The following is a 20,321-nucleotide window of genomic DNA, read 5'->3' on the forward strand; positions in this document are numbered from 1 at the left end:
CAAAGTAAGAAAGGAGAGACCAGCACCGCTCACCTGAGCACCCAGTTTCACACAAACGTGCAACTACAGCAGAGACATTAACACATGAGAGACAGAGAGTTTCATGTGTTGTCTTTCATCTTCCTGTGGGCTGGCTTCAGTGTTACAGTGCTCACTGGGGTGACTCTTCTGAATTCTAATTTTAAAGGCTAATTCTCCTGCATTAGTCATAGATATCCTTGGGAATACTGATCAACACCAATGTCACAGTCATTTTTTTGCTCCTCAGAACCATTTGTTGAATGCTTGCCTCAGGAAGTCAACATAGGCTGTTATCATTTTGTACAAATATATATATGTATACGTAGTGACTTTTAACCAATAAGTACACTTGTAAAACATGCTGGCTTTTTCACAAACTGGTAAACACCTAAATCTGCGTCACATAAATTATTTATAGATCAATTTTCAGGAATTATGAAATATAAGCAGAAGTACTTACTGGTTTGAAGGTGCAGTATTACTGATCTCAACACTCATAGGGCTACTTTTAGCTGATAAAACCAGCCTTTTCTTTTCAAGTACTTCCCTCAGTAACTGTGCATAACCTGCATCACTGAGAATATTTTGCAGGTCTAGATACAGTATTTATAGGAAGCAATAAATTTTTGTTTGCCCTAAAATAGATTTGACAAATGGACCAGGTGCCAATTCCTTTTAAAGCACAAATTGCAACCAAATTAAAAAAGATTCTCTTGTAGACAGTGGCATTAATTACTCATGAGAACCCTGACACTCCTTTCAAGTTGTGGCACAAAATGTTATGATGCCTTGATGGAAGATGAAGAGGAAAACTCAGTATGCACTATTTATTGCCTTGAAAAGTGAACTCTCATTTAATGAGTAGCGATAGAATTTGGGAACAGCAGCAAGCAGTCCAATTCAGCAAGAGGAGACCAAGGCATACACTGAAAATACCACCAGCACCACAATTTGCATACTACTAGTGTGGTTGCAGAAAATCTGACATAATTAATCCATGTCTTGAAAAATGCACTGTAAGAAGACAATCTCTTTGAAAAAACACAGCATGTATCATGCATAAAATTGGAAACAACCAGTAAGATATAAATCCTTTTCTCAATTATTATTCATATATTGCTTAGGCTGCTTTTTGCATTTTAAACCATTTAATAAAATTAACTTCAAAGAATACCAGAATGCAATGCAAACAAATAAACTGTGTAGACATGCAGACAAATTAGATTTAAGACTCCTCTTGAGATGCGATTAAATTATTGTAATAACAAATAATCAAAAAGCAAAATCCTATATTCACTGAAATTAACAGGATTTTTTTTCCTGTGACATATCTGGGACCAAGATTTTTCACCAATACTTTTTAATGAGAAATATTTTATTTATAAGTAATCATCTAGGACTCATTTGTGCTAGTCTTTGCAAACAAATTGCTGCCTATTATCTTCTGCTAGTGTTATTCTGCTATAATTAAAAAAGGATGCTCTCTGACTGTGTATTTTTATTTTATACTTCGTACATAAATGCAACATATAAATGACACATGGAAGAAAAGCTACTGACTTCTATACCTGTAATACAGTCACACAAATGAAGAAAATTATATTGTTTCTATTCTTAGCAATAGTGATAGGTCTAGAACACATATTCTGCAAGGCACCTTAGAAAATACTTTCACATTCATATTCTATGTCAGTTTGCTACTCATTCCCAGAATCTTGGACTAAACCACATAAAATTTTGATGAGGTGACATCAGACAAAATCACTTTCCACCTAGGTAATGGCATCAGGAATGTGGAAATACATCGTAACTGTAACTGTCTTTGTTGGGGCTATGACTAGGAATATTCATCAGGGTTTTTGTTTTGTTTTGGGTCAAGGAGTTTGTTCTAATCCAAAGAGAGACCAGATTATCAAACAAATACAGAATAAATAGGTGACTGTTTTTACTTACCATGCTCTAAGGATAGTCATAGAAATGTGGATGTCTGACTAGTCCATGGCTCTGGCATAGATATATCATTTAGGATACAGAGGGCATTATGCATTGGCACTAGGAAAGAAACAAGAATCTCCCACCAGAGCAGATTTGTGTCCTATGAATTCAGTGATTAACTACCTTCAACTTATTATTTAACAGTTTTGTCTCTTCTGTGTTGAATTATCCACTGTGAACGAACTCTCTTCTTGCAGAAAGACTATTTACACTTAACAAACTTGAGCAATAGTGTTTGCACCACGTAGTACAATGTCATAATTTCACCTGCCAGTGAAGCCACATGAGGAACAGCTGAGGTCACTTGGTCTGTTCAGCCTGGAGAAGAGAAGGCTGAGGGGAGACCTCATCACAGTCTACAACTTCCTTGTAAGGGGAAGAGGAGGGGCAAGCACTGATCTCTTCTCTGTGGCGACCAGTGACAGGACCCAAGAAAACAGCCTGAAATTGTGTCAGGGGAGCTTTAGGGTGGATATTAGAAAAAGGCTCTTGACCCAGAGGGTGACTGAGCACTGGAACAGGCTCCCCAGGGGAGTGGTCACAGCACCAAGCCTGACAGAGTTCAAGTTGTACAACGCTCTCAGGCACATGGTGTGATTCTTGGGGCTGTACCGTGCAGGACCAGGAGTCGTACTTTGATGATTCTTATGTGTTCCTTCCAACTCAGGATATTCTATGATTTTATGAAATACATGTTTTATCTACATACATGATCTACGGAAATCAGAAGCACAATGTCATTCCATTGACATGAATCATACAGGTTTTACTATGTAATAGCAAGAGAAGTTTGGCCTTCAGTAGGATGCTTAAAAAAAACCCTGAATCTGTCAGTGTTTTATAATAATTAGACAGCTACATCCCAGACCACCTCTAAATGGTGGAGTAAACAAAGAAACCATCTTTATTAAGGAAGGGATGTCAGAGGTCACTTTTCAAGTTTTAGTTTCATCAAATCCCTTTGTTGTCTTTTCCATCACACCTTCAGATGTCTATAGCTGTACTTTTTCAACACTACCTTTCTTTTTTCTGACTGATTGGATTATTCTTCCTTTTAGATTCTTAAGGCAATTTTTTTCGTATGTGATCTATATTGCGGAATTATGCTAAACTTCAATGGGAACTTTTCAAGCTAATGCTGTTTGTTGTCTGACTAAAATAGATGATACTCCTACAAGTCAAACTAAATCAAGAGCAGAAGCCCTGTTCCTAAGAATAAAAGTAATTGAGTCTTCAGGCACCTGGGATACACCTTAATTTGTCTGTTTGTCTCATAGCTAATTGAGAAAGATTTCGTTCTTGCCAAGTGACACTTTGTCCATAGTTATAGCAGCAGTAGGGAACTGAGTAGGATTAAGATCTTGTTCATGCTCAGTTGTACTGTGTTACTGATCTCTGGAGACTGTCTTACTACAAAAGAATTATGGTCCAAGGCAATTTCCTTTGTCAACTGCTGCAGCTTTATAACTGTAAAGGGAAAGACGGGAGGACACAGAGGATAAAGAACAAAAATGAGACAAAGGAAAAAAGCATGAAAGTCAGCCCTTATAAACTAACTGTTCTTGTCCATTACTGAAATTACATAGAATGTTAAAAGACTACAGTGTATTTTCTTGGTACTGATGGATGACCTACCAAAATTTGTTTCTACCCACAGAACATAAAACTGTATGAAGCATGCTTGATGGCTTATATTAAAGTTATAGTAGCTATTTGTTCAGCATTTCAACTTCTAAGCATGGAATAAATATTTTTTTGCAAGAGTTATATCATTAAATCTCCATCTTGCAGTGAGCCTGGTTTCTTCCTGCCTTCCCTATTACTGAAATTTGAATATCAAGAAGGTTTTTATATGCTGTTTTATCTCAATATACTGTATATGTATTAGTTGCATAAAGAGACAGACAAGGTATGTATCCCTAGAAAACATGGGAGTTTATTCATAAAGAAATTAAGAGAAATACTGCTCTGTGTGATTCAGTAGTCTTTTGGTATGGAAATAAAATTAAAGATATTTGCAATGCTATTTATTGTTCATGGTGTATTCTCTGTTTTGGGGAAATACTCAGGGTTTCTGCAAGAGAACAGAGGACAGGTACACTGAGCTTTGTTCATGGGCACCTTGTGGGCCGTTGCGGAGCCTTTTCTTACTTTGTTCTAACACCATCATATAATTCAGCAGCACCTTAATTTATTTTCAATCCTACAAGGGATGATTTTTTTCTCTTCTGGCAAATATATTTTTTTGACGCTGCTTTAATGAGCAGTAAATGTGATGGAGTACAGACACAGCACTTTGTTCAGGTAGGTATATGGCAATGTATATTCCCACCAACACATACATATATTATTAGTAGAATTTGTGATGTAAATAAGCACATTATAGAAAAAAAATTAATGAATATGTCAGTAAAACAGAAATATATATATAATATACATATTTCCATGTATATCCACCCATCTACTTGAAGCGTAGTCCATTTTTTTTATGGAAGCATATTAAGAATCAGTTATTGAATGGCAATGGTTTTTAGTAGTAGTTTTATGCATTGGATCACTTTCAGAATAGTAGTTATATTAACTTCTATACATGTCTTGTTATTCTGTTTAATCAGTCTCCATAGTTAATTCTTAAGGTGGCTATAGTGGCTGCAAAACCTTATTTATAAATGCTCATCATAATATCCATGTATGTCCGTACCTAACACAAATTGCCCATAAAAGAGTTACACTTGTTCATTAAAATATTTATGTCTGTATACTAGCTAATGTTAGAAAAATTTAGGACATGAATGCTGGGATGTAGTTGTGCAGGACTGAGAAAAATGTTTTCCCCAGTAAACACTGATACACAATAAAGCAAAAATGACCTAGGATAAAATTTGGTATATAACTTCTAAGAACTGCCACAGAACTTTTTGCATCTTTTTAGAATTTTCATGTTTTAAAACCAAATAAACAAAACATTTAGCATATGGAACATCATTGGTGAAAAATTATGTCTGGAGTAGACGCTGTATACTAAGACACCTTGTAGTGCAAGGAGTAACTAAGCAGAATCTGGAAAATGTGATTAAGGCAGAAAAGAAAATAAAATATCTAAATGGTATTCACAAAGATTTGTTAAATTCACTTTTTGTAGAATACTAGCAAGGAAGAAAGAGGGAAGTTCAGTAAGGGGGCTATTTGACATCCTGTATTTCAAATAAAGAAATTGTGTTATTCATTATTCAAATAATGAAATTGTGTTAAAGCTGGTGGACATTTTTTGGAAGAAGTCCCCACTGGAAGAGATGCTTGGGGGAAACTCCCTATTGATCAGAATTACATTTCTGTGTATGCCAACACAGAAGGCAGGTGGCTTTTTGACTCCAGGTTTATAACCACCACAAATGAAGGACTACCTCGCAAAAATAATCATAATCAAAGATTTCTAGTGTTGGCTTGGGCTGTGTGTCACAGTTTGCTTTCAATCCATACATTGCTAATAAAAGATGGCATCTTGCACCGGAGCTTTGGCTCTGAAAAGTGCTGCAGAAGAACAAGGGTGCAAATATATTTGTCACTACTTTTTAAGGTGCAAGGAGAAAAATTACTTTGTGTCCAAAATTCTATTTGGTAGTTTACAAACTACTGAGCTGAATTGAGAACTAATTTTCTGAAATGTTTGAACAATCCAATTTAACCAGACAGTCTTAAAAACTGTTCATTCTCCTTTCAGGAAACTACAATGGCTTGTTATAAAGCATCATACCAAAATAGTCTAAATGACAAACTGTTGTTGACTGTATGAGCTATCAGTCAGAAAATGAATAAGAAAAAGCAGAGAATATGCAGCAGAAACAGCTATGATTTATGCCAGTGCTGTTATAATCACATCACAGCACAGATTTTTTCTGAATAACTAAATTTAATACTTTGTGTACTCATATTCATCATAGGTCTGTGCAGACACAGAAACAATGTTTTTATCTAATTATGATGTGTTTGACTTGAAATACATTTAGCACAGATGACAGTTTTTAACCACTAATTTCAATTTACATAGTTAAGTATTATTTAGGGATTAAATGACAGCAAACAAGGAAACAAGCCTACACAGAGTTCTAAGGCTTTTGTCTGGAAATCATACACATAATGAGAACCACTACCCCTTAAAAACTTTTTCATGAACATTGGGGGTCTGGAATTTAGAACATTTACGAAATTTTGACTGCAACTTGTCAGGCATGTTGGACAAAATCTATTAACTTACTTGAAATGTGAGACGAAGAAACAATTTAAATATTGTTGCACTGCTAAAATAACTGGAACATTTGAATAAATGTTAAAATCATGAGTTAAAGAACTTGGCTTTCTTCATTTCAGTTCATTAGTAACTGTGCACTTATAAAGACAATTCACAGTCAATTCATTAGGAATTAAGAAAGAAAACTTAAAATACCATGAGCACAGTATTAAGTATAATATTGACATTGTCTGAAGATTTACTGAAGATACCATTGCAACAAAATATAAGACAGGACTTCTCAGAAACTACTTTATTTCCAAAACTACTTTGTTTTTGGAGACCTCTGTGTTCGGGGAAACATGAAAATGTTGTAAAAAAATACGAATAAAAAACCCATTCAATGATATTCAGTAGATCTGTCCTCCAAGTACTTGTCCAAGACCCCCCATGAATTCATTAAAATATCTTGCATCTGCAGGGTAATTCTCTGTGTTATTCTGAGAGAAGTACTGAATGATGAACAGTTCAATCTGACACTGAACTCTGAAGGCTATGGAATATGGCTTTAAGTTAATCTTTACCCAAAAAGGAGTGGTTGAATTTGATAGGAGCAGTGGCAAAATAACAGAAGAGAACATGTACAGGAGGAGGACCACTAAGATGATCAGAGGGTTGGAGTACCTCTTCCATGAAGGCAGGCTGAAAGAGCTGGGGCTCTTCAGCCTGGAAAAGAGAAGGCTCCAGGGAGACCTTATTGCTGCTTTTCAAAACTTAAAGGATGCTTGTACAAATATGGCGAAAGAGTTTCTACCAAGGCCTACAGCAACAGGACAAAGGGACAATGTTTTTAAAGCAGAAGAAGGGAGAGTTCAGATTGGACATAAGGTTATATGATGAGGGTGGTGAGACAGTGGAACAGGTTGCCCCAAGAAGCTGTGGATACCCCATCACTGGAAGTGACAAGATAATTGTTTGTACTGGTTTTTCAAATACAAATTGTAAAAAAATCCTAAAACTTATAAAGAATTATAAGTAAGTATCATTTTCAGGAATGGTATGATATTTAAAATAATGTTTTTGTCTTTAATACTGAGTATGTTAATTCATGGGACAATTGATAGGACTTTTGTACAGTCTTAATTCACAAATGTATATGTAAATATTAATAAGAAATGGATTACTTGATTTAAATCTTTTTCATGTTTTCCTTGTCCTGCAAATTGGTTTCCATTTTTAATTGCTTTCTCAGATAATTTCTGGAAAACAGATTTTGATTTCCTGCTTCATATGAACATCATTAGGAAGAGAAATAACACTTTTAGCTTAAGAGACAATACAGGTCTACTTTACATTTCAGTATATATGAGATTAGCAATATTGTTGAAGACCATTGCCAGCATAGACACAATTTACACTTGTCATGATCATAATAAAAATATCCGAATAAATTTTTGGCTAATCTTCATCTTTCCATAAAATGATGGAGAGTAGGTAATGCTTTTTGTATTTAGGCACCCACTAAAACTTGGTTGACACACTTAGATTTCAGACATTTCACCCTATGGCTTGTTTGACAATTTTAACTGTAGCAGTCACTTGGCAACAGATTATGTTGCTTTCTATTGTATTGTTTCTTTTCTTTTCTAATGCAATTGCCATCCTTATCTCACACTGCCTAATGCCTAATTACCTAACAAAACAATGTCTTTTTTTTTTATTTGTGGTGTAATGCTTTATTCTAACATACAATACAGTACATATAATACAAGAAGTAATGGGTTCAAACTGAAAGGGTATATTTAGGTTAGATATACAAATGAAATTCTTTACTCTGAGGGTGGTGAGGCACCAGAACAGGTTGCCCAGGGAAGCTGTGATGCCTCATCCTTGGCAGTGTCCAAGGCCAGGTTGGGTGGGGCTTTGAGCAACCTGGTCTAGTGGGAGGTGTCTCTGTCCATGCAGAGGAGTTGGAACTGGATGATCTTTAAGGTCTCTTCCAACCCAAACCATTCTATGATTCTATAATTACATACATATGTATTATATAATGTATATATTTAAAATATTATTGGAGGGTGGGTGGGGGAAAACCGCTTTTTTTTTTTTTAACTGAGCTACTTCATCTTAATTCTGATTTTTTGTGTAATACCTTCTAAACTGATAGCTGCATTTCATTGATGAATTATACAAGACTATTTGCTTAACAAAAAGAAACAAGGTTACATAAGTACTTGAATTTAAAATTCATCACTTTGTGCAAAAAAACAGTGGAACGGAGAAGCGGGAAGAATAAAAGGGTTTGGATTAGTGGAATAATGAGGTGGGAAGGATTGCCTTAAAATAGAGCATAGGAACAAATTGTGGAGTCAAAAGGACATCTTCAACAATTGGTGGTGACAATGTTGCAGCATCTCAAAGGAAAATAGGTATTGAGGAGAAGTGGAACTCAGAAGAAAGATTTCACCATTTCATTCACAAGAAAGATTCTACCATTTACCAGCAGTGTCTAGTAGTAGCAGTAAAGCTTCTGACATTCTAGGACTTGACAGCAATTAGTGCAAATGTCAACACATGACATACTCAGGGTCTCAATGATTTTACTGAGACTTGGCCACGCAATAATATAATGTGGAAATTGAGTCCATACTATTCACTTGATAAAACAAACTCTTTCATCAGTTGTACTGAGTTGTTTTAAGGCTGACAGGAAAAGCTGGTGGGTGAGACATATAGGCTATGGTTGATTTATCTTTTTACAGACACCTGAACACCAATAGCTAAAATATTGTGGAATTGCTGTAATAGCACACTCTCATTTCCACAAAACAATAGAAGAGAATGGAAGATTATTTTCAAAGTTCACAGATGAGACTGAAACCAAGAAAATTATCTTTTCTCAAAACCAAGGAAGCACCAGCAAAAAAACCATCAAACTGAATCAGTCTGGGCTTTCATGTGAAATTCAAGAATAAAGATCTGATGTTTGTTTCAGATTGATATCAGTACTGGCTTTTCAATAACAAGCACATCACAGAATACTACTTCTCACATAATTAGAAATCAGTCCTGAATTTAGACTACAGCATGAGAGATTTGACAAGAGATGATCTGTTTCTATAACAAAGAGAAGGATATCTAAAAGATGTACTACTTATCTCAAAATATTAGAAATAATAAGGAATAATAGTAGTGTGATGAAAAAAAGTCTCAGAACTTTACCTTTGTGGCAGCATCAAAACAGACAAAGCCCATGCTAAAATCGATGGTAAGTCCCATAAGGTGACTCTCTAAAACACAGGCATATGTCTTGCACTGTAAAAGAAAAATCAGAGAAGACACAAGACATTTCTTAGTATTTTTTCTAGGACCTCTATTTCTGAGTCTTTATTCTAATGTTTATGTATCTCAAAATTATTATCAGAACTAAGTTGTTTCTGTGTATATATGTCTATTTATTGCCAGTGTATTTCAAATCAAAGGATTTTAATGAGTGATGAAGTTGTCTAAGTACTATGAAAACAGGCTTTGCTTCCATTAGGGAAGAAATGAAAGAGGCTCAGAATTGCCTCAGTGGCTTACTAATAACATTTTCTAAAAGGGAAGTTTTATTATTTTCAAACCCCCTTATTTGGTTTTCATACCCAGTAACAACTTCTAAGATTAATATGTTCCTTTTATCTTTTCAAGAAAAAGAAAACGCATATGTAAAGTATCTCTGTATGCTGTTTCTTGTGGTTTTCTCTTGTCCTAAATCTCAGGGAAAAAGCTAATATTTCATACCATTTAGCAACTGATGTAATTATCTGAAATATGTTCTTTTGCTTCAGCTAGTGGACCAATATATCTCAAAGGTTTCTATGAGAAACCTTGGAATTCTGAAAGACTCTCTCATTCTATAATTTTTAAATATATGCATCTATTTATTCCCATAATGTCACACACTGTGAGACATTTATCAGTGTAATTTTCAGGATCAAAACTACTGCTGTGCTTGAAGGCTGACTACAGGTACAAAATGACAGACTTGTCTTTTTCATCTATAATGTGTCAGAAAATCAAAATATAAATTGTAAACATGAGAACAATGTGGGTTACTAAATTGTCAGTATTACAAAAGAACCTATGATTATCTTTGGCATTTTGATTATCAAGGATAAATCACATGCCTTCACTCATATATTCTTTGGGAGGGCTCTTGGATTCTAGGTGGTCCTCCTCAGAACACAAGAAGCTGGAAGGTGCATTAACAGCTTCTAAATAGAAAATGCTATGAAGGAAAATTGAAAAATTCGTACTTAGTGTTTATATTAATGAAAAAAAGTGGCTTTTTCTTTTTCTTCTTTGATCAGCTACACCATAAAACTGCTATGAATATGTAAAATTTGATTGTAAAACAGTGTTGAAAAAGAAGAGGATATTGCCTTTGGTACTATCTCATTAGTAGAAGAAAAAGTGCAGATTAATATAGTTCACAGTTACAGTTAATTAAGTCAAATATGCAAACATTTTCAAGTTTTGCATGCAAAGTAAAAAATGTACAGTTATGTGGAATTATCTTGCAAACATCTTACAAGATGCAAATTCCATTTTTATTTGCAAACGTTCAAGATCTGGAACAGACTCAGAGCCTTTACTGGAAATTAAATTTGGCAAAGAAAATGTGTATCAGATTTAAAACACATATTGTCATGAAAAGTTATCTAACCTCCCACCCCAACACCAGAGGCCAACCTACAGCGTGCACTACAGCACCATGCTGAGCTGGCACAGCTCCCTCTGTTTAAGCCCAGCACTGTGCCTGTCTAAATAGCCTCACTGGGAACTTAAGATTTGTGAAAAACAGGCCATAGCAGCCTTGGTTCAAGGCTGCACTGCAAAAGCGACCTGTTTCCCAGACTGAAGGATATTTCCACAAAAGGCAGTGCACAATTTGTGGAGAAATATCCTCTAGTTCAGCTCGGTGTAGTTATTTGCAGGAAGAAACTGCGCACTACTAGCAGCAGCTGATTCTTTAGTCATTCTTTACTTATAGAAAAGACCATTCCACACCCTCAGACTATGATGTTCAAAACAATTTAGAGAAGAAAAAACATGAGAATAACAAAAAAGATCTCCAGACACTGAGAATTTAGTTTCTTTGGGGAAGAATGTCCCTTGGTTTTTGCAGGTGTTGTGCACACTTGCATATGATTCTGGTGACAGGTCAGAGTAGGCATGTGAACCTTCAGACACTAGTAAACTCTTGTAAGACTTTTCTCATCTTTATTTTCTTTAAGCTGCCTTTTAATTCAGATATTTGGAGAAAAGAGAAAGGCAAAAATTGTTATCAAGATACATTTAAAATTTCTTACACATTTAACATTTTAAAACTTTAAAAGTGACCATGAATAATATATACTGTGGATGTTTGGCTTTGGCTGCTGATTTCTCATAAGAGCTCATGAAAACCTCATCAGAACTGAAGCATCCCCTTCCCAAAAGAAGCAGAACACACTTCAGAAGTCATTTGCTGTTCTTCCACAGAATATGGAATGTTAACTTTGGTTTATTAATAATTCAATGGGTCAGGCAGAGGCTGAAGGAGACAACTCGAAGTTGTTCCTTAAATACTATTCCCTCAACACACACAGTTTAAATTATGGAAAGAACAATACATCGTGAACTTCATCTAAGCCATCTCTGAAGCTGAAATAAAGTGTAATATAAATCTAAGACTTAGTTCAGACTTTCAGATTCAACTTCAATGGAAACATATGTTAAAGTACTGCAATATAAACCAGCTTAAATAATAATCCTTACATTAGAAAGCAAACAACTATAATACAAGCAAGGACAGCAAGAAAAAAATTCATGATGGAAGAGGTGAAAACTTTAGCTTAAAGTAACAAGAACACAAAAGGAATGTGACAGTCATATATATAATTGCACATCATTATGCAAGCTATAGTAGTCTCAGATTCTTCATGCAAAAATGTTGTGACACAGTAAGGAAAAAGGATTTTCATTTCAACTAATTTTTTTTAATAGGTGATTATGAAAATGGATTATCATCACTTACTACACTACAAAACTAATTTAAGAGTGACTGTAACACACCAAAATGACTCCACTGTATTATTGCACCATGTTATTGCTAAATTATTATCAACTTGACTATGCCTCCTCTAATACATTTCTAAGAAAAAGCAACTGTCTATTTTTTGTTTTAGATATACCTCTGGCAGAAGCTATGAATTAGGCTGAAACAGAATTCATTATATATTTACAGTGAGGCATTTAAAAAATACTTAAATTTGTTATATATTCTTTGGAGTTAGATCAGAATTGGCCCCTCATTAAACTCTTCTGGAGGTTATAGTCATTGAGTTATAGTTACTATTTGTATGATTATGTACTAGTACACAACACAGTTGAAGAATTTTAAATGGCAGTTTTAAACTGCAGTTATATTTTCAAAATTATATGATTTCATTGTAAGAGAAACCTACTGGATTAGCATTCACTTTAAATATGAATATTCATATCAATACAAATTTTGGCATAAACCAGAATTTTAGTAAAAATGTACAGCTGATACCTTAATTTTGAACCTGTCACCATTTTTTTTTTCTCAGAGAGAAATGAAATAACTTGTTGGAGATAAATTATAGCACCAGATTTTATCTGCATCTGCAAGTTGGTAGATGAAAGCAGTAATGGATTGCTGAGAGAAAAATGAGGACGCCAAACACAGTTATATTAAAAATATTCTAAACTTTTTTTCCAAATCAAGATATAGAAAATAAAAAAAGGTGTAATAATAAGTGTGAGTTCCACAATAATATTCTATCACGAGAAGCTTGTTTGTCCACTTTCACAGATCTGCTGTAATCAATCAATCAATCAATCAGGAAATCATTGCTTTGAGTTCTTAATTGCTACTTTGAATATCAGGAGAGAGAAAATTAAGTGAAAAGATTAAGATTAATCTGAGGTTAAGGTTATTAAGGAAATTATTTTCGAGAAGCATGAGGGCAATTTGAATAAATTTAATTCTAAAACCCAAAAGAAAAATCTAAACTAGGAATGCTATAGTATGAATCAATCTCAAAGTAGAACAAAGACGAGGTAGCTTCTAGGATAAAATTTATTCAAGAAAAATGCCATATATTCTTTTACTGATGGCACAGCAGTGCTTCTATAAAGTATGTTGCAGTTAATTATATAAGAAAGACAAAACCACTCAAATATTTAGTGGCAGAGGACATATATTGTTGCAATTTTTACACAGAAAAACTAGTCTTAGATTTTTCAGGATGTAATTACAGTGTAAAAGGTAAGAATAGTTTCTATAAAAGGTAACAGAGTACATGAACTTACAAGAGAAAAGCTGAACCTCCTCTGACTTCTCCTAAACAAAGATGCTGTGCATTAAAACTGACAGCAGTGTAGTTTTTGCAAACTGGATCATCATCAATATATACCAGTTCAATCCATCTGCATGTGGTGGCTCACAGGTCAGAAAAGGGGTAATATACTACTAACTAACAATTTGTCTGAATAAAAACATGTCAGTGCTTTCATTCCCAGGAGAAAATGTGTGAGACAATACTTGCACAGGCTAATATGCTAATATGGCTTGGGTAAGTGTGCAAAACTCCTGGCAACACCAATGAAAACTGTTCTAACCATATGAATATATCACAATTAGAAAATCAATATTACAATCAGGATTAGGTGAATTATAGTTGTGGTGGGTGGCTTTGTCAAAAAATCATGACTTTTTGGTCATGTGAGAAAAAGAAATCTATCTTTAAACATTCTGATATATAATTTCTCTATAAAAAGTCACTATAATCTGTAGCAGAATGTTATCCATCTCTGCTCATCTGACCATCGAGTAAATATAAGGAACAGGAAACGTGTGAAGAAAGAATAATGCAGCTGAGGTACAATTTTGTCCTTGCTTGTATCCAGTAAGTACTTCACTCAGTGTACTCTCATTCCCGGTATTACAAGGACAACTTAATTCCTGAAAGGTTCTCTTGTGATATTTAATAACAAACAAGGTAGCATGTAAGCCAGTAAGAATATCTAAACAGCTGGATTTTGTCCTTGACCTACAGATTGTTTTTCCTTGTCTGTCCATGAACTTCAGTTAACAAATATGTATCACATCGTCATAATAACTCAAAGATTGTATTTCAGGTGATCTCTTCTGAGCATTAGATTGCAATTAGATTAGATTTGGGTAGACCAAAAGCAATTACTTACATAAAACAATAATAACTTGAGAGCTGCAGAAGGTCATAAAATTTTTTTAATTGCATCAATATTTCATATGGGCCTAATTTGGTAATGTACCAAAAGACGATCACCAAGGCAGTTGTTCTCACCTGTATCCGTTCAACTTCTAAAAAAGTTGCTGTTTGGAAGGCTTTTTCCCATAGTGTTAGGTCGGACTCTAGTTCCACAGAAAAGTAAAGATCTTCTCCAGACTCAGACTGGACACTGAAGCAATGTTTCCGACGGTCCAGTAGATCACTGTCCTGATGAAAACCTGAAGTTATATAATCTGGCATACATCAATTAATATTTTTAATTGCAAACATTTATGCCTCAAACCCAGCATTTTTAAATGGCATTTTAAATGACAGTAGTAACTACCGAGAGCTGAGGAACTGAAAATTAGAGGCTTGGTCTAAACACTGATATTTCAATGAATTTTAAGAAGGATGCCTATATTCAGAATGGTATGGGACAGCGTATCTCTGGCATTACCTTTAAATATTTTAACAAATCGCTTCTCAAAAATGTTATCAGCTATACACTTTTAGATTAGATAAATTCTATGAAAGTTTTCCACTTTCTATTCACATGAGGAACACAAATATCAGCTATTTGACTCACACACTCTACTCTGGAAGGCTGGTCAAAGGAAGGCATTTATTTTAAGAAGTATGAAAAGTCCATATGTTCTATTTTCTTTATAGAGGCTAGGGAAAACAAGTTCATATTTCTGAAAGCTTACAAAATCCAACATAAAATTTGTCCTTAAATCGACACTGCCAGGAGAGACTATAGTGGCTGCCCATGGTTAGGATTCTGGCTTTGGTCCTGGAGGAGAAAATTACTTTTGGCTTTATTTTCAACATAACATCACACAATAGATATGAGGTTACAAATATTTAATAATTAATGATTGCTGCATTTGTAATTGGTACTAAACCAGAGAATAAGCAAGCTAATCAGGAAATCCATTCATTAAAAAGATTTCAATTTTTAAAAAAAAATTATTTATTTAATACAGGATGCTTTAGGCTAAAATTCTGGCGCATAACTTGTTCTTGTGAAAAATAGGTTTGCAGAAACAGGTTTAATTAATTTAGTCCCTGCTACATCAAAGAAGCTGCCGCAAGTCACAAGCTCACCAGCTGTCCTTGCCAATACATCTGGAAATTTGGGTATAAGTAGCCTGCATGAAATTTCCACAAAGCTACCCCATAACAAAGGGCAGAGTTAAGTTCAGTAAAGGAGACTCACGGGACAGTATTGCCTTCTGGTTATACACAACTTGAACAGAACAAGGGGAGCACAATCAGCTGAAGCAAGCTGGAAGAGCAGCTTACATTGCTCAAGTCAGTTCTCCCCGGGGCAGAGAACCAGGAACTTAAGCTGATTGAGAACAAAATATATAAAACACGAACCTGTCTGAAGCTATCACTGTCAGGTATTCAAGTAGGTAATGGGAGACCAAGCAGTACTTTCCCCTTTCCATTCATTCAGTAGAAATGTGACAGACTTGTTCAAGAAAGCCAGTACAGGATGCATTCATGAATGCTTCTGGTTCAAGCCTGCTTTACAATTTCTAGAAGAATCGGCTGTGGAGGCAACATACCCTCTCTTTGCAATCACCATGACAAAAACAAGTTGCTAGGATGTTAAAATGACCAGTCAGTGTGGAAAAATCTCCTTCCTTACTTCCAACAAATCCTAAGCTTCGTAGCTCTACTGTGTTAAGTCATGTATGAAAAAAATCAGCATGAACGTTTGATCTTAAAAGACAGCATTTCAAAAGAAAATATATTTTTCCAGACTTTTCTTCTAAATATTCACAGGGCTGTGTAGTTGAACCAGTTAGGTGTAGCTCAATAATAGTCTATGTCCTATCAGAAACACTGTCTCTTTTTTCAGTATCTCTTTTTTCTCCTTTTTTTTTCCTTTCCATTCAGGCCTTTCTTCCAAAACTGAAGTGTCAATTCTGTTCACAGTATGTCCTGACCAGCATTCAAAATAGATGTTATAATATCCAGGTTGTTGTTAAGGACATTTATGCTCCATTGCACACACAGCCTGAAAGCACACAGAGCAGCAGCACTGTGACAAATGTTCAACCTTGTGGATATGTGTAGCAACATAAAGCACAGTGTCGTAGAACGGCTTGGGTTGGAAGGGACCTTAAAGATCTTCCAGCTCCAACCTTTTATGGTTGTGAAACTTTCCCTTGACCAGGTTACTCGGAGCCCCATCCAGTCCGGCCTTGAACGCTTCCAGGGATGGGACATCCATAACTTCTCTGTTCCAGTGCCTCACTACCCCCACAATAAGGAATTTCTTCCTAACATCTAGTCTAAACCTACTCTCTTTCAGTTTGAAGCCATTCTGCCTTGTTTTGTCACTACATGCACTCGAAAAACGTCCCTCTCCATCTCTCTTATAGGATCCCCTTAGGTACCGAAAGGCTGCAGTAAGTTCACCCTGAAGCCTTCTCTTTTCCAGGCTGAACAATCTCAATTCTGGATGAATAAAAGCACTGGAAAACCCTCACTCCTCCAGGGAAGAAAAGCTACTTCTTTTAGTATAACAACACTTCTTCTCTAACAGGTCTTAAATGGGGTCTTGAAATCCCTGTGCTTCCAGAACTAAACCGGATTGAATGGGCCTCTTGGCCCATAACCCAAAGGACCCATTCAGCATGGAGTGTGGCAAGACTCATGTGTAAGGTACATGTATTTCCTGGGGAAGGTTTCAGTCCTTCATAGCTACAACCTCAGAAGAAACTAAAAATATTTTGAACTCATCTTTACCTATTCTTGACAAAGTTAGTAGAGAATAAGCAATTATTAGTAATGCAGGTTCTTAAAGTTTTTCTGAAACATGACTATGGCTCTATGTGGGATCATAGGAATCACTGTCATTAAAGTAACTGAAGTAATAACCCCTGTTTTCAAATGGGAGGGAGCTTAGTGCATGGCTCAGTTCCAGAATGCATATCTCTATTTAGCTGGGCACAGCTAAGGTTCGATGCTTTTAAATTACACTCTTAGACTCTTCCAGTCTTACAGGCTTTTTTTGTCTCCTATTGAGAAGAATATGCTGTCAAGGAAAAAGGAAAGAGTTATTGCATAGACTGTGAAAAACAAAATGTTATAAGTTGTACTGAGATCGGTCTCTGTTAAAAAGCATTTGAAAAATGCAAAAATCTCTGGAGGCTTTGAAGTGACTAAATAAAAACCTGTTTATTTTACTATCGACATTGCTAGTAATAATTGTACTAGATTTTTCTAAGCATTACATCAAACCTAGATGATGAAAAAAGAAGAGTTAAATGGGATCTACAATAATTATCCAGGTTTTTGCTACTTATGTATGAAAATGAGAGCATGCTTTGATTTAGGAAAGACCTAATCACTACTAGGTAACACTTCCCCTCAGTGTTTTGCATATAAAAAGTTTAGAATATTTCAACTACTACATTATATTGTGACAAACAGTACACATAATGGACTCATTTATTATTGAAATTTACATTCTGTGAAGTTCTTATTCAGAATGAAAACAAAATTCAACATTTCCACAGAAATAATAATTTAACCAAATAATAATTTCAATTTGTGATTAGCTCTTATGGATATACTTGTGATTTTGATATCAACATCTATGGTTAAGCCCATGGTAAGAGAAGTGTAAGTCAAAGAAATTTAAATGATGTATTTTAGTTTTTCCAAAATTGCTAACATACATATGAAGTACTCCTTTCCTTCTTAGTGGTATTCCATTCTGTTTGTGAAAACAGTTATGTGCAAGGTTCCCTTTAGTGCTGCTTCTGCAACTTTTTCTGCAAGATCTTTCTTTAGTTTTGCATTTCTTTTCAAGCATTAAAAATCTGTATTCTGCATTTATAGAATCTCATAATTTGTACAATGGATAACTGGACAAAACACTATGTAGGCAAAGATAAAAGATAGCTATCCAAACGTCCTTATACAGGCAGGAATTTAAAGCAATTTTATTTTTTAAGGAATCCAACTGAAAATTGTTCAAAAGTCCACTAATTTAAAATAAACTTGTCAGGAGTCTCAAAACCAGGTCTGGATTAAGCAGGAATCTTCATTAACTGCCTCAGGAGTCTCAAAACCAGGTCTGGATTAAGCAGGAATCTTCATTAACTGCCTTTTAAGAAACCACTACTTCAACTAAAATATAAATGTCATTCTACCCATTTAAGCATTTGCTATGACCCTGTATTTTTATATTCACTTACTAGTCAATGAGGGACACAAGCCAATTTCATGTTGACTTTTTAAGAACCCTTTCATACTGTTAATGATTAGTTGTACCATTTGCCCCTGATGTTCTCGTTGTGAATTAATAAAACTGTCTGAAGAGAAACACACACAAAACTTTTACCAGCATGTTAATTGTCACTAGCAGGAAAGTAGTCCTGCTGAAGGATGGGCTGTGAGGAAAGACCTTGGCTTACACCCAGCTTCAGGGTAATCCAGTATCTCTGCTGACAGGACAGTATGACTCCTGCTTGCCTAATTAATAATGATATCCATGTTAAGTGAGAGTAATAAATTTGTCCATGGGAACTAAGCATGGCTCATTAGGCAGGTCCTTTCAAATTAAGGCAGAATGCTTCTTTATCACTAAGTAGTGACTTCACGTTCTCTTCTGCAGAGGTAATCTTTTCTCTTTTGTAAGACTGCTCTCTCCAGAAGCAGCACTGCTTCTTTTTGATGACTTGTGTCTTTTCATTTTAAGTATGATGCGTGCATTAAATATTCATATTTTGGGTATTATTTAAATCTGCTAATATTGTGATGGTCAGTGAAAGTTGAGTTGTTCTATTCTACAAGGCTCTGTGCAATAGAAAACAAAGCTAGATCTGTCACTTTCATGCTCATGGAGTGATTTTTACCAAGGAGGTGCTCAAGAACTGTCTGGAAGTCTGATTTACCTGTGAAGTTACATGTAATATACAGTGGCATATGTATTTGGCCATGGAACTGTAAATGTTAGTGACACTGGCAAACAGTTTTTGACATGAACAACAATTCATGTAAGAGGTTCAAAACCATCCTACATAGACAAAATAGACTTTGACTTTCAAGAAAATTTTATTTCAGTTGTTTAAATGAGGTAAATGTTTACGTCTCTCATATTAATTATAATAGTTCTTCAAAACACATAAATGAGAAAACAAACAAAACCTGTTTTCTCTGTTGACTAGTTTAGGCAGTTCCGCAGAAAGAAATCTGTCCTATCATAATCAAGATTCAAACCTAGCACCTAAATCCTCTCAAGATAAAAAGCATTCTCTCATGCAATAACTCCAAAGCAACTGTAAAAATGAATCACATCCTGCCTTCACCCTTGCTGGCACCAGTGCCCCGATTGTTTTACTGCTTGTGTCTCCTTTCACTGATCAATTCTGGCTACATAAACATACATCCTTCTTTCTAAAGGCATATAATGATCTACTTCTTTAGCTGGAATTTAGGGAACACTTTGCTTGAGCATCACCATTAGTTGCTATGGTGATGGTTCTAATAGCCTTTACAGGCAGTAGGGAACAGATTCACTCCAGAGCGAAAAAAGGTACAGCTTCTCCAACATATCCTCATTACTCAAGAAATAAAGAAAAAACATCCATGTAGGCATGTGTTTGTACATAGCTCATCTTATTTGGACCCCTGAATTTTATTGTTAAGAAGTGTAAAAAAAATATTGAAATTGCAGATATGTATATACACACACACACATTTAAGTAAACACAGAATTGCAGCTAAACTAAAACTGGATAGAATAT

The 20,321-nt window shown here is 35.1% G+C and overlaps 1 protein-coding gene across 4 annotated transcripts in view; it reads right to left on the reverse strand.

Annotated features, from left to right (window-relative positions):
- SNTG1 (syntrophin gamma 1) overlaps positions 1 to 20,321 on the reverse strand; it is a 334,181-nt gene that overhangs the window by 18,325 nt on the left and 295,535 nt on the right. For all 4 annotated transcript variants that reach the window (XM_042029036.1, XM_042029033.1, XM_042029034.1 and 1 more), the window contains 2 exons: positions 14,623 to 14,775; positions 9,467 to 9,559 (listed from right to left, as the gene is read on the reverse strand). In XM_042029036.1, coding sequence (XP_041884970.1) covers positions 9,467 to 9,559; positions 14,623 to 14,775 — 246 coding nt within the window. The remainder of the gene's footprint in view (positions 1 to 9,466; positions 9,560 to 14,622; positions 14,776 to 20,321) is intronic.

Source organism: Corvus kubaryi, unplaced genomic scaffold, assembly GCF_017639235.1.
Source record: "Corvus kubaryi isolate FWS band 111438036 unplaced genomic scaffold, C.kubaryi_AGA036_p1.0 37312, whole genome shotgun sequence".
Taxonomy (NCBI): Eukaryota; Metazoa; Chordata; class Aves; order Passeriformes; family Corvidae; genus Corvus; species Corvus kubaryi.